This window comes from Cebus imitator, unplaced genomic scaffold (assembly GCF_001604975.1).
Source record: "Cebus imitator isolate Cc_AM_T3 unplaced genomic scaffold, Cebus_imitator-1.0 Scaffold187, whole genome shotgun sequence".
Classification (NCBI taxonomy): Eukaryota; Metazoa; Chordata; class Mammalia; order Primates; family Cebidae; genus Cebus; species Cebus imitator.
Genome location: NW_016107502.1, coordinates 3,996,369 through 4,011,094, shown reverse-complemented (window position 1 = coordinate 4,011,094; position 14,726 = coordinate 3,996,369). Strand labels below are relative to the sequence as shown.

The following is a 14,726-nucleotide window of genomic DNA, read 5'->3' as shown; positions in this document are numbered from 1 at the left end:
TTTTTTTTGAGACGGAGTCTGTCACCAGACTGGAGTGCGGTGGTGCAATCTCGGCTCACTGCAATCTCCACTTCCTGGGTTCAAGCGATTCTCCTGCCTCAGCCTCTCACATAGCTGGGATTACAGGTGCTCACAACCACACCCAGCTAATTTTTTGTATTTTTAGTAGAGACGGGGTTTCACTATGTTGGCCAGGCTGGTCTCGAACTCCTAACCTCAGGATCCACCCGCCTCAGCCTCCCAGAGTGCTGGAATTACAGGCCTGAGCCACCACACCCAGCCAGTAAGTGATTTTCTGACCACCTCCTACTCAGGGTCCCTTCTTCCTCCTGGGCCCAAGCCTTGCTGGGCTGAGCAGCCCCCTTCCCGATCCCCAGGCTTTGCAAACATCTCCGGAGCACCCACGGGGCAGTTCTTAGCACGCTGGTGTCTACTGGGACTGATCTTCACCCAGGCCACACAGGGAAGCCCTGAGCCAGCCTCCACCTGCCCCAGGGAAGACAAAAGAGGGGTTAGAAATGATTTCAGTCACATACATCCCATAGCTGGAACAGCAATAGCAATAACCCGGTGATCACCGTGACATTCTGTAAAATGTGTACCTCGGCTGGGCGCGGTGGCTCACGCCTGTAATCCCAGCACTTTGGGAGGCCAAGACTGGCAGATTACAAGGTCAAGAGATCGAGACCATGCTGGCCAACATGGTGAAACCCTGTCTCTACTAAAAATACAAAAAAATAGCTGGGCATGGTGGTGTGTGCCTGTAGTCCCAGCTACTTGGGAAGCTGAGTCAGGAGAATCGCTTGAACCCGGGAGGCAGAGGTTGCACTGAGTTGAGATCCAGCCTGGCGACAGAGCGAGACTCCATCCCCACCAAACAAAAACAAAACAAGATAAAACAACAAAAAAAGTGCACCTCTGTCACCTTGGGGCATAGTGGGAGCCCTCAGCCATGTTTCAGGATCAGGCAGCCTCAGAGCTCCTTTCTGGAAGCCTTGAAAGGTTCATTTGTTAATTTGACAAATGTATATGAATATATAACAGCCCGTTGCAGCCTGGAACTCCTGGGCTCAAGCGATCCTCCCAGTTCAGCCTCCTGAGTAGCTGGGACTACAGGTGCACATCACCGTGCCCGGCAAATTTTTAAATTTTTTTGTAGAGTTGGGATCTTGCTGTGTCCCTGGCTTCAAGCAGTCCTCCTGCCTCAGTCTCCCTTAGGTGTGAGCCACCTCACCCAGCCTAACTTGTCAAATATTTATTGAGGGCCTGCTGTGTCCCAGGCTGTGTTCTAGGAACTGCGGGCACAGACTAAATGCAGAGGACAAAACTTCCACTACAAGGAGCTGAGAGTCCAGCGAGGGGAGCACATGGTAAAAACATCACAGGGTGAGATGTGCGGAGTGCTAGACGGTGGCAGATGGAAAGTGGAGCAGATGGTCAGGCGTGGTGGCTCACGCCTGTAATCCCAGCACTTTGAGAGGCTGAGGCAGGCGGATCACTTGAGGTCAGGAGTTCAAGACCAGCCTGGCCAACATGGGAAAACCTCGTCTCTACTAAAAATACAAAAATTAGCCAGGCGTGCTATGCACCTATAGTCCCAGCTACTTGGGAGGCTGAGGCCATGGAATCGCTTGTGTTTGGGAGGTGGAGGTTGCAGTGAGCCAAGATCATGCCGTTGCACTCCAGCCTGGGTGACAGAGAAAGATTCTGTGTCCAAAATAAAAGAAAGAAAGAAAGAAAAGAAAGAAGAGAGGAAAGAAAAAGAGAGAGAGAGAGAGAAAGAGAAGAAAGGAAGGGAGGGAGGGAGGGAGGGAAGGAGGGATGGAGGGGAAGAAAGGAAAGAAGGAAGGAGAGAAGGAAGGAAGGAAGGAAGGAAGAGAGAGAGGGAGGAAGGAAGGGAGGGAGGCAGGAAGGAATGGAGGGAGGGAGGAAGGAAGGGAGGGAGGGAGGAAGGAATGGAGGGAGGGAGGAAGGGAGGGAGGGAGGGAGGGAGGGAGGGAGGGAGGGGGGGGGGAGGGGGGGAAGGGGGGAAGGAAGGGAGGGAGGGAGGCAGGAAGGGAGGAAGGAAGGGAGGGAGGAAGGGAGGGAGGGAGGCTGGAAGGGAGGGAGGCAAGAAGGGAGGGGGGGAGGGAGGCAAAGAGAGAAAGTGGAGAAGATGAGGCCAGAGGCCTGCAACTCCTCTCTGACACTAGTAGATACTTGTCACTTGGTTCCCCTGAAGTTACTGCCTCCTGCTAAGTAGCTTCATCCCTTTGAGCTTGAAGTTTCATGATACAGAAGCTGGGCTCATTTTACAAGAGAGGAATTTAAGGCCCTTAACATATTGTGTTCTGCTCAAGTCCATGGAATGTCCTTCAGATGGAGCAAAACGAGAATGCCAGCTTTGACCTTCATCTTGGGGCTGTCCATGAAACTCACTGTTATGGCCTAGGGGTTGGCCCTTGCCCTTGCTGGGAGATGCTGAAAGATGAGGACCATCAGATCAGCCTCCCAGAGCCACTGTGGGGTGTCTGCCCAGAGCAGGGCAGCCAGGCAGGCTCTGAGTAAATGGCAACCCTCACCATTAGCATTCATGCTAAGAAGAGTCTTCAACTTCTTGAAGTAGCTGGGGTTGAGAGAAAATGATACCATCATTTAGAACAGAAATGGAAAATGAATGGATCTGCCAGCACATTGCTCAGAACATTTTTGAATGGGGAGTTAACTTTAAAACTTAAGATAGGCCGAGTACAATGGCTTGCACCTGCAATTCCAGCATTTGGGGAGGCGGAGGTGGGAGGATCGCTTGAAGCCAGGAGCTTGAGACCAGCCTGGGCAAACATAGTGAGACCCTGTTTGTACAAAATAGAAAAAAAAATATCCAGGTGTGGTAGCACCCACCTGTAGTCCCAACTACTTGGGAGGCTGAGGTGGGAGGATGGGTTGAGCCCAGGAGGTTGAGGCTGTAGTGAGCTATGATCGCACCACTGCACTCCAGCCTGGACAACACAGTGAGAGTGTGTCTCTAAGGGGAAAAAATCCTTGTGAGATTTCACATGATAATTCCGGGGGTCTCCTGTTTCCCATTCGGCAGCTCATACTGAAACTTGCCCTTCGGTGCATAGAAAGGATTTCAGATTTCATGTGTGTGTGTGTGTGTGTGTGTGTGTGTGCACGCGTGCATGTGTGTGTGCGTGCATGTGTATGTGTGTGCATTCATGCATGTGTGTGCATGCATGTGTGTGCACATGTGTGTGCATGTATACATGTGCTTGCATACGTGTGTGTACGTGTGTGGGCACGCGTGGGTGTGCACATGTGTGTGTGTGTGCATGTGCATGTGTACATGTGCTTGCGTGCATGTACGTGTGTGTGTATATGTGTGCGTGTGTGTGTATACGTGTGTGTGTGTGTGTATACGTGTGCATGTGTGTGCTTCCCTAGAAAACTTAGAAAAGCTGACCGCTCTCTGTTGCTGGAGCCATTCACTTTTCACTTTCATTTCTTCACAATGCCTAAACCTGCTTCACCCATCTCTGTGACCTGCCCGCCCCCGAGTTTGCAATCCTGATCAAGTCTAAATCTCTCAGGCTCCAGAAGAATACACGGAAGCCCGGAGTCAGGAGTACTTTGCGCAAAGTCTCTCAGGGTTGTCTGTCTCCATCTCATCAATGATGGGTCAGGCATGGTGGCAGGGCCGGGGGCAGATAGGACTTCTTCCCTTCAGCAAATCCTTTTCACATGCAGCGAAATCGCATGCCATTTTCTCTTCCTGGGTTTCTCCACCCAGTCAAGCCAGCTCCCCCTTTCAACGTGACCGTGACCTTCTCAGGACAGTATAATATCTCCTGGCGTTCAGATTACGAAGACCCTGACTTCTTCATTCTGAAGGGCAAGCTTCAGTATGAGCTGCAGTACAGGAACCGGGGAGACCCCTGGGCTGTGGTGAGGAATGTGGGGATCAGTGCAGCTAAGTGGGTGAAGGGGAGGGGAGAGAAGGGAGTGCAAGGGCATCTGTGTGGGAGAGACGGGCGAGCAACGTCATTCATGGCCAAGAACAGAGACCAAGGGTGCGAGCACTCCCTTACAGCGGGCCATCCTCCCTCCCCTCACTTCTCCCCAAGGTAGGAGACCCCTGAATAATCTGTCCTCTCCATGCCTGTCCCCTCCACTGTCAGCATGCCAAAGAGACTGTCCCTTCCCCAGGCTCCACCCCAGGTCTAGTGTAGTCACAATAGAAGAAATTTCAAGAATGCAGCAATCTGGAAGATTCCCACTTGCTTAGAATGGTCATAGTTGGAGAGTTCCAGAAGTATCAGTGATTAAAAGGTCCAGCCTGGTGTGGTGACTCACACCTGTGATCCCAGCACTTTGGGAGGCCAAGGCAGGTGGATTTCTTGAGGTCAGGAGTTTGAGACCAGCCTGGACAACATGGCGAAACTCTGTTTCTACTAAAAGTACAAAAAGTAGGTGGGTATGTTGACATGAACCTGTAATCCCAGCTACTCTAGAAGCTTAGGCAGGAGAATTGCTTCAATCCAGGAGGCAGATGTTGCAGTGAACTGGGATTGTGCCACTGCACTCTAGCCTTGGCAAAACAGCAAGACTCGATCTCAAAAAAGAAAAAAAGTCCAGGGTTAGAGGGCCCATTGTTTCAAACACGAAGGCTTTGAGAGGTGTCCTTCCAGCCCACTATTTAGAATAGTCACAAGTGAGACCCTGTCTCTAAAAAATAAAAATAGTAATAATGATAGAACAGTCACAGCTGAAGAGTTCTAGGATTGCCCATCCTTTAGAATGGCCCCAGCTGAAGATGTCCATGAGTACCATACTTTAGAAAGTTCCCAGTGGAAGATTTCCAGAGGTATCTATTGCTAGGATGTCTGTAGTTAAAGACTTCTAGAAATGCCCACTGTTGGGAATGTCAGTATGTCAACTCTTGGAATTTTCAACAGTTGAAGACATTCTCAATTGATGTATTGAAACTTATACCAATGCATCAGTTGAGAGGGTCTTCAACTGTTGAAGAATTCCAAAAGTATTCATTGCTTGGGATACTGCCAGACCATTGCCACTCCTGAGATATGCCCAGTCCTGCAGGGAGAGTTCACTGCCAGGACGGTGAATGGGTGAATTGGAATCAAAGAGAAATCAAACAGAACATCCTATCACAGGCAAGGGCCAGGCAGTGCTGGTGAGTCTGTGCTGCCCATGCCTGAGTCTGGCTACTCAGGCATAAGCCTGATTCTTGTGGGAAGAAAAGAGATGCTCAGCCCCTCTGATGGAAGCTGGGAAAGAGGTGGCTCTGCTGGAGGCAGGGGCTGGCCTGGTTGCAGCCTGACCTGGTGCATCCTTTCCTTGTACTGGCTGAGTCCAAGGAGAAAGCTGATCTCAGTGTACTCGAGAAGTGTCTCCCTCCTCCCCTTGGAGTTCCGCAAAGACTTGAGCTATGAGCTGCAGGTGGGGGCAGGGCCCATGCCTGGCTCCTCTTACCAGGGGACCTGGAGTGAGTGGAGTGACCCGGTCATCTTTCAGACCCAGTCAGAGGGTAGGTGTGAAGCTGGGATGGACACCCCACTCCTGGTACCAAATCTTGTCCTGGTCTAGCCACGCTAAGCCCTGAGCTTTCTGGCACAGCTGGGAGGTGTTCAGTTCTTCATCCCCAGATGTAGCCCTTCAGTGCCATTTCTAGAGCCTCTGCTGGCCAGGCCCTGTGCTGGATGCCAGCTGCTGCTGTTTCTGTTAGGCATTTGATACCCCTAATTCTGAAGTGGGAACAGCCCCATTTTTCTGATGAGATAACTGAGGCTCAGAGAAATGAAGTTACTTCTCTGGGATGAGCAATGAGAACAAGATTTGAACCACCTCACTTCAAGACACTAGCAGTAGCAGCCTCTCCCACCCCTTTCCACTCTACCCCAGACCCACTTCCCACCATGCCCACCCCACGTGGCCTCTGGTAGAGTTGGTGCCCTTTAACTCTTTGCTTCCTTCCCAGAGTTAAAGGAAGGCTGGAACCCTCACCTGCTGCTTCTCCTTCTGCTTGTCATAGTCTTCATTCCTGTCTTCTGGGGCCAGAAGACCCACCCAGTGTGGAGGTGAGGCCATGAGGAAGGCAGGGAGGTGGTCGGGCTGGGCCGCTGCCCCTCTATGGCACACCCAGGGTTGGAGAACATGCCTGTCATCATGACCACAATGACAGTGACGGGATAATAACCAGCTCACAGCCACTGCATGCTGGACACCGTGCAGGGCACTCACTTCACTCCCATGGCAGCCCTATGAGCTTAAGACACTGCAGTTGCCCCTATTTTACAAATGGGGAAACTGAGGCATGGAGGGGTCAAGGAATTTGCCCAAAGTCACACAGCTTCGAGGTGGAGAAATTGGGATTGAAACTCTGGGTCCTTAAACAGGGACCACAGCTGTGATCTTGTCCAGTGGATTTTAAGCTTTGAAGCCCGAGCATCAGGGGCCACCAGGTGGTGGTGAAGAGGTGGGTGCAATACTCCACACCTCTGAAATGGCCTCTCTGTGCACTCCTGGGTGCAGATAAAGAAGTTGAGGCTCAGAAGGGGCAGCATTTGCCCAGCACAGCACAGGCAGCCAAGAACATAACCTCAATACCACTTCAGGAGCCTGCAGGGGAGACTCGCTGCTCCCAGATGGGAGAACCAAGCCCTGGGGAAAGAGGGAGGCGCCTGGGTTGCATCTTGTGATACTCAGAAGCTCCTGTAGGATAAATTTGGGGAGTGTCCAAATGGGAAGCCAGGCTGGCCTCTGGTGAGTTAGGGGCCTCACCCTTTCTGCCCCTCAGGCTGTGGAAGAAGACATGGGTCATCCGCAGCCCCAAGAATTTCTTCCTGCCTCTGTGCCAGTGCTACGGAGGAGACTTCAAGGTGAGCACCCCACCCTGTGATGAGCCCCTCCTCCTCTTCAGGAGCCCCATCTCCCCTCACCCCAGGCCCCCCAGTCTCACCCCACAGGCCTAGAGCATCCAGATCTCAGTCAAGCCACAAGCCAGGCCTCAGTTTCCCCACGTGCCAAGTGCAGACAGTTATTCTTGTGGTGCAGAATTGGCAGGAGAATTAAACAAGATTTGACCAGGTATCCTTCAGCTGCTTAATAGTTTCAAAAGTATGCATTGCCTGGGATACTGCCAGACCATTGCCACTCCTGAGATATGCCCAGTTCTGCAGGGAGAGTTCACTGCCAGGACTGTGAGTGGGTGAATTGGTACGGTGGCTCATGTCTGCAGTCCCAGCACTTTGGGAGGCCAAAGCAGGTGGATTGCTTGAGAACAGCCTGAGCAACATAGGGAGACCCCCTACAACCACTCTGCCTCCCCATCTCTACAAAAAGTTTAAAAATCATTCAAGCGAAATGGTGCATGCCTGTAGTCCCAGCTACTTGGGAGGCAGAGGCAGGAGGATCGTTCCTAGGCTGCAGTGAGCTACGATCACACCACTGCACTCCAGTCTGGGCAACAGATAGAGACGCTGTCTTAAAAAAATCAAATCAAAAAGAAAAGTTAAACAAGATCACGCAACATTGCCCAGCGCAAGGAGCCAGACTGGGAGACAGAGTGAGGCTGGTGGTCTCAAGTCACAGATTGCCGCCCCCCCCCGACCCACCTAGTCCTTTCTCAGGTGCCCTTAATCTGGGTTGGAGAGGGAGTGGGTTCTGGGAAGGGTCTGGCCTTCTGGAGCAAAACGCACCAATCTTTGCCAAGCCTCGACCTCACCACCACCCACCAGCACCCACAGGATTGTCTGTGCCCATTTACAGCTGTGTCACCCACCCTGCATCAGTGGGAGGGGCTGCCACAGAGAGGATGTGGTGACAGAGGGGCAGTCCTGCCTGCTGCAGCTGAGCCTGAAAGTCAGACAATACAGACCTAGAGCATTGATTGGGCTCCTGCTGTCTGCTGGTGCTGCGCTGGACACCCTTCCTGCCTCACTCGTTCTCATGCTCACAGCAGCCCCCGTGGAGTGGGTGTTCCACTGCCCCCGGGGCACCCATGAGGAGGCCAAGGCTCAGAACAGGCAGGGAGGAACCTGGACTCCAACCCACATAAAACCCATCCTTTCCTCTTCCCTAAAGCTCAAATATCACATTGATTTTGGGTTGATTTTTACCAAGACTCATATAGCACTTGCTATATACCAGGGAGTCCACTAGGAGCATCACATACAGTGACTCACTTAACCCTCACGACAACCCTATGGGTGGGTGCTATAATTAGGTCCATTTTCCAGATGAGGAAACTGAGGCATGGAGAGGGTAATTGGCTTAAGGGCACACAGCTGAGACGTGACTTCGAATCAGTGGCGGTGGCCACATGACGGTTCTGAGATGAGTTTTTGAGGAAGATGATCTCAAAACAGGGAGATTCCCATTCTCAGGGATTTTCCTTGACAATTGCACGGGGATTCTGGTGTCATGAGTGGGAGTCCTGGCAGGGGAGGGAAGGAGGGTCCTTCAAGTTTAAGGGCCACTGCCTCAGCCAGCATCACCTACACCCTTTATCCTCAAAGAGTACAAAAGCCTTTCCAAGTGGCTTTTCACTGATTCACTCCACTCATTCATTTTGTTAATAAACAATTATTGAGCACCTACTGTGTGCTAGGCACTGGGGATACAGCCATGGATGGAAGAGACAAGACTTGTGCCCGGGGCCAAGTGTCTGTCTGGTGGGGACACAGAAACCAGCAGAGTGCTGGGTTTCAAGAAACTTCAAGGAGGAGGGAAAGGAGGAGATGGCTCAGGTGTCACTCAGACCTCAGGCCCTCCTGCCCTCATGTCTCCTTGCCTCAGGAATCTTAGCCCCTGCCTGGGCTATGGGGCCACCAGTTGTCTGAATGGTCAGGCTACTTAGGGTAGCAACTCCCTTCTATGAGTGGGGAAACTGAGGCCCAGAGTAGGAGGGGGACACCAGTGGGGACCCCCGCTATGGTGGGAGCACATCATGGTCCCGATTTCTTCCTCCCTCCCTCCCTCCTTCCCTCTCTCTCTCCCTTCCTCCCTCCCTCCCTCTCTCTCTCTCTTTCTCTCTCTCTCCCGCCTCTCTCTCAGTGTCTTTGTCTTCATGTCTCTTTCTCTATTGATGTCTTTTTGTCTCTGCATCTATGTCTTTCTGTCAGTTTAAACCCTCACCTTGGCTGGGGTGCAGTGCCTCACCCCTGTAATCGCAGCAATTTGGGAGGCCAAGGCGGGTGGATCACCTGAAGTCAGGAGTTCAGGACCAGTCTGGCCAATATGGTGAAACCCCATCTCTACTAAAAATACAAAAATTAGCTGGGTGTGGTGGTGCATGCCTATTAGTACCAGCTACCTGGGAGGCTGAGGCAGGAGAATCGCTTGAACCTGGGAGGCAGAGGTTGCAGTGAGCCAAGATGGTGCCACTGCACTCCAGCCTGGGCAACAGAGTCAGCCTGTCTCAAAAGAATAAAAGTAAAAAAGTAAGTAAACCCTCGCCTTACCCTCGTCCTGTACTGTGACTCACTCTCTTTTTCTCTCTCACAGAAATGGGTGGGTGCACCCCTCACCGCCTCCATCCTGGAGCTGGGACCCTGGAGCCCTGAGGTGCCCTCAGCCCTGGAGGGGTACCATTGCCACCTACCACGGAGTCCGGCCAAGAGGCTGCAGCTCATGGACCTGCGAGAACCGGCAGAGCTGGTAGAGTCTGGCAGCGCACCCAAGCCCAGCTCCTGGGCCACGGCCCAGAACTCAGGAGGCTCAGCTTACATCGAGGAGGGGGGCCGGCTGTACGGCCTGCTGTCCCTCGACACAGTGACTGTGCCAGATGCAGAGGGGCTCTGCGCCGGGCCTTGCAGCTGTGAGGATGGCGGCTACCCAGCCCTGGATCTGGAGGCCAGCCTTGAGCCCAGCCCAGGCCTAGAGGACACACTCTTAGATGTGGGCACCACAGTCCTCCCCTGTGGCTGTGTCTTGGCTGGCAGTCCTGGGCTAGGAGGGCCCCTGGGAAGCCTCCTGGACAGACTAAAGCCACCCCTTGCAGATGGGGAGGACTGGGCTGGGGAACTGCCCTGGGGTGGCTGGTCACCCAGAGGGGCCTTAGAGAGTGAGGCAGGCTTGCCCCCAGCCGGCCTGGATATGGACACGTTTGACAGTGGCTTCATGGGCTCTGACTGCAGCAGCCCTGTGGAGTGTGACTTCACCAGTCCCTGGGGCGAAGGCCCCCCCATCGGAGCTACCTCGGCCAGTGGGTGGTCATTCCGTCGCCACTCTCGAGCCCTGGACCCCAGGCCAGCTAGTGAGGCTGACTGGCTGTCCAGAGCTGGCCACTGGCTACTGGGCCCTGAGCCAGAGTCAAGGTCACCTGGGCTGTGATTGAAGACACCTGCAGCCTTTGGGCTCCCAGATGGGCCCAGCGTGATGTTTACAGTGTCTGTGTGTGTGCACGTGCATGTATGTGCATGTGTAGGTGCGTGTGTGTAGGCGCATGTGTGTGTGCATGAGTGTACGCATGTGTGCATGTGTGTAGGTGCATGTGTGTGCATGTGTGCGCATGTGTGCATATGTGTGTGTGCATGTGCATGTGTGTGTGCATGTGTGTAGGTGCATGTCTGTGTGCTTGTGTGTCGGTGCGTGTGTGTGTGTCTCAGGTGCGGGCACAGTGACACGTCCACGTGTGTGTGTGATTGCACGTGCTGGTGGGCCTGGCCTGGATAATGCCCATGGTACTCTATGCATTCTGGACCCAGGGAGCTCACCCGAGTGTACCAGGGTGCACAGCAAACGTGTCCGTGGGCAACAGAGGACAACAGCCTTCCTCCTTTCCAGGGTCTTGTGTTACAAACTGGTCCACGGCCCCTCCAGGACCTTGTGGGATCAGGGCATTGCTTGTGGCAGAGGCCAAGCCTGGCCCGCCAGCATCTGCCTCCAGGAGCTGCAAGAAGTCCATATGGTTCCTTATCACCTCCCAGCAGGAACAGAAAGAGCTTGCAGTGAGCCCACAGTGACTCCACCCCAGGTTGGGAAGATTTTGGGCGACCCATGGAGGAACGTCTGAATCCCGACTCTGACACCTTCTGGCTGTCCTACCTGAGCCAAGTTGCCTCCCCTCTCTGGGCTAGAGTTTCTTTGCCCGGATAGTGCGGAAGGCATGCCGCACCTGGGGGAAACTGGTGATGTCACCTGTGTATAGTATGCAGCCCAGAGCAGACCCTCAGTATACGTCAGCTTCCTTCCTTCTGAGGCCACAGCAGACGCTCGCACAGGAGGTGGGCAGGGGTGAGAACACCCATCATCCCCAACAGCCTGGGCACCCGTGGGGCTGTTCCACCTGCAGAGGGCCACTTGGGGGGGTTTCCAGGCTTAAAACCAGTCTGTCTCGTCTCTTGGAGACAGCTACTAAGTTTTAAAACATTCCATTTGTGCACCCAAGAGATATTTATTAAACACCATTTACGTGCCAGATCAAGGCTCATGGGACCCTCCCCCCGTGGCACTCGTGGAGGGAGGGTGCAGGCCGAAACCAGGCAGTGCCCTCCAGCCGCACATCATGCTGTGGTCCCCCACCCTGCCCCAATTCAACAATTCAATCCAGCGTCATCCTGGAGAATTAGAGGGAGGTCAAGTTGTGTGCCAATGATTTGTCACAGAACCTGCTGAAATGTGAATTAAGAAGCTAAGAAAATACTTCTTAGCAACGTTTTTTTTTTCTTTTGAAACAGAGTCTCAGTCTGTCACCCAGGCTGGAGTGCAGTGGTGCCATCTCGGCTCACTGCAGCCTCTGCCTCCTGGGTTCAAGCTATTCTCCTGCCTCAGCCTCCCGAGTAGCTGGAATTACAGGCATGCACCACCATTCCCTGGCTAATTTTTGTATTTTTAGTAGTGACGGGCTTCACCATGTTGGCCAGGCTGGTCTCAAACTCCTGACCTCAAATGATCTGCCTGCTTCGGCCTCTCAAAGTGCTGGGATTATGGGCGTGAGCCACCACGCCGGCCCCTTAGCAACATTCTCAGGGCACCTCACTGAATATCAGTTTAGTATAGAAGCTAGATGTAGGTGCTAGGTATTGCATAAAACTCATCTCTCTCTCCTTTCTTTCTCTCTCTCTACACACACACACACACACACACACACACACACGCACACACACACACATTTTTTAAGGAAATATGTTGTTTTCCCCCAAAGGGTACCCATCTTAGAAGTGGCTTGGCTTTTTGAAGACCAAGCAAGGCTACAGCAGCAGTGTGATTCAGTTCTGGAGCCTGAGAGATGGAGACATAGTCCTGGTAATAGCTCTTCAGCTCCTGGATCCAGCCATGCCTGAAAGCACATTCCTCCCGGACCATTTAGATATGAGAATGGAAGTCATTATGACATTCACCAAATATTTCCACCCCCTGCACCTGCACCCTGGGGAGTCTTAGGAGCCTGGAGGAGGACCCCCACGCTGGCCCGGTCCTGCTGTCCCCCCCAAAGGCCAGACTGCAGGCTGAAGGGCCGTGCCGGGGGAGCCAGCTCTGGCTTTTGGAGCAGGGTTGGGTTGGAAGTCAGCGGAAGTCAGTCCTGTCGAAGGCTCCCTCATGACTCATCTGTGAAGTGGGGTAGCTAGGAGAGGTCGCTGAGAGAATGCATGAGAGTCCTCAGTTCCTGGCAGGAGGCTGGAAGGTTCTAGAATACTGATGGCTATAAGAGTGGGACTGTGAGCCTGGGATCGGGGGGGGTGTGAGACTTGGATGGGAGCGAGAGAGTGGAAGCACAGCTTCTGTATGGGAGAGCAGCTCTCACCACCCCTACACCGACACCTGCACCCTAGGGACTCTTGGGTCCAGATGTGCTGTGGTTTCACACCCTCTTGAGAGCAGCAGGTTCCAGGAGCCACCTGCAGGTGCCACCTGAGCCACAGGCTCTCAGGAAACCAGCACAGCTCTCCTGCACCTAGAGCCTGCTGGGTGAGGGAGGGGAATACAGATGGCTGGGGAGGGCCTGACTGAGTCCAGATGGGGGGTGCTCTGGACTGGAGCAGATGAGGCTCCTTATAATCCCGCCTTTGAAGGGAACTCAGCTCATAAACATGGGGGAGTGAAGTTGGAGGCTGGGCACAGTGGCTCATGCCTGTGATCCCTGCACTTTGGGGAGCCCGAAGCAGGTGTATCACTTGAGGTCAGGAGTTCAAGACCAGCCTGGGCAACATAGCAAGACCCCATCTCTACAAAAATTATTTTTAAAAGAATTATCCAGGCGTGGTTGTGCTTGCCTGTAGTCCCAGCTACTTGGGAGGCTAAGGTGGGAGGATCGCTTGAGCCCAGGAGTTTGAGGCTGCAGTGAGCTTGTGACTGCACTGTTGCACTCCAGCATGGGTCACAGATCAAGACCCTGTCTCTTAAAAAAAAAAAGTTGGAGACAAAAGCTGGCTCACCTAGAAGTACGGATTAGTAGGCGGGAGAGTGGACGGAGGATGGATGGATGTGTGGATGGATAGAAGGATCATATTAGGTTGCTGCAAACGTCTTTGCTATTACTCTTCATGGCTTTGATAACATGTTTGAAGGAAGAATGGTTGGTTGGCTAGACAGAGATAAACAGATACTGGAGACAAAGGTGAAGACAAAACACAAGTCTATAGGCCAGCAACTCTATTTTGTTCACTGCCTTTAGTCCCAGCCTGGCACTTAGTAGGCACTCAATAAAGTCTGATTTGTAGCATTTGCTTGTTTCTGTGGTGTAATTTCAAGTGCCTGATTTCAGTCTAAACACAGAGTTGGGAAGAGATATGCACAATCTGCTCTCTTGGCCGACATGAGCGAGTCCCAGCTCACTTACTGATGGTAACCCAGACAGCACATCAAGAGGGCCAGGGAGCTTCAGGGAGGTGGTGGTGTTGGTTGGACTTTGAAAAATGAATAGGAGGCTGGGAGCAGTGGCTCATGACTGTAATCCTAGCATTTTGGGAGGCTGAGGTGGATGGACCATTTGAGGTCAGGAGTTTGAGACCAGCCTGGTAAAACCATGGTAAAACCCAGTCTTTACTAAAAATACAAAAATTAGCTGGGTGTGGTGGCACACGCCTGTAATCCCAGCTACTTGGAAGGCTGAGACAGGAGAATCCAGGAGGCGGAGGTTGCAGCGAGCAGAGATGGCACCACTGCACTCCAGCCTGGGTGACAGGGTAAGACTCTGTCTCAAAAAAAAAAAAAAAAAAGTAAATAAATTAAAAAAAAAAAATAAATAGAAGTTGTTAGATGTACCAGTGTACCAGCTATTTAGGGCAGAGGGAAGAGCTTGGACAAAGGCCTGGAGGTCTGACTAAGGGTCAGAAGCAAGTGGGACTGGCGGCTCCTTGCCTTCAAAAGACCACGCCAGAATCACTAAGGACCCTCACTTAAGAGGAAGGGGGACCCATCGCAGCACTTTCCCAGCTGACACACTCCTTACCTCACCGTCTGCAGGCGCTGAGGAGCAGACTCATCCATCTGACAGATGAAATGAAGGCACAGCACAGGCTGATGATCTGAGGTCACACACTGAATGAGTGGTCAGAGTTGGAACCAGAACTCTTGGCTCCTGGTGCCATTTCAGTTCTTTTTCACCATGCTCTGCTGGAAAGCACATAGATCAAGAGGTTAGGAAGGTTTAGCAGACCCCTGTGGGTGCTGCTGCATCTGCCCCTGCAGTAGCCCAGGGATGTGGCTGCCCCTGCTCTGGGAGTCGCTACATGACCCAGGCCTTGCCAATAGGACATTCCTTCCCCCTGGCAACAGCACAGTTT

The 14,726-nt window shown here is 52.8% G+C and overlaps 1 protein-coding gene and 1 long non-coding RNA gene across 2 annotated transcripts in view; one reads left to right on the top strand and one right to left on the bottom strand.

The window, feature by feature from the left end:
* Positions 1-10,434, top strand: part of LOC108316293 (interleukin-21 receptor-like) — a 22,417-nt gene extending 11,983 nt beyond the window's left edge. The window contains 7 exon segments of the mRNA XM_017546043.2: positions 3,770-3,924; positions 4,654-4,655; positions 5,352-5,527; positions 5,978-6,077; positions 6,797-6,878; positions 9,505-10,185; positions 10,188-10,434. Coding sequence (XP_017401532.1) covers positions 3,770-3,924; positions 4,654-4,655; positions 5,352-5,527; positions 5,978-6,077; positions 6,797-6,878; positions 9,505-10,185; positions 10,188-10,256 — 1,265 coding nt within the window. The 3' untranslated portion in view covers positions 10,257-10,434.
* Positions 10,435-10,775: 341 nt separating this feature from the next.
* On the bottom strand, positions 10,776-13,457 carry LOC119473805. The gene is made up of 2 exons (XR_005203043.1): positions 13,377-13,457; positions 10,776-10,921 (listed from the first exon to the last, which is right to left on the bottom strand). It is a non-coding gene; the product is annotated as an uncharacterized LOC119473805 (long non-coding RNA).
* Positions 13,458-14,726: the final 1,269 nt, after the last annotated feature.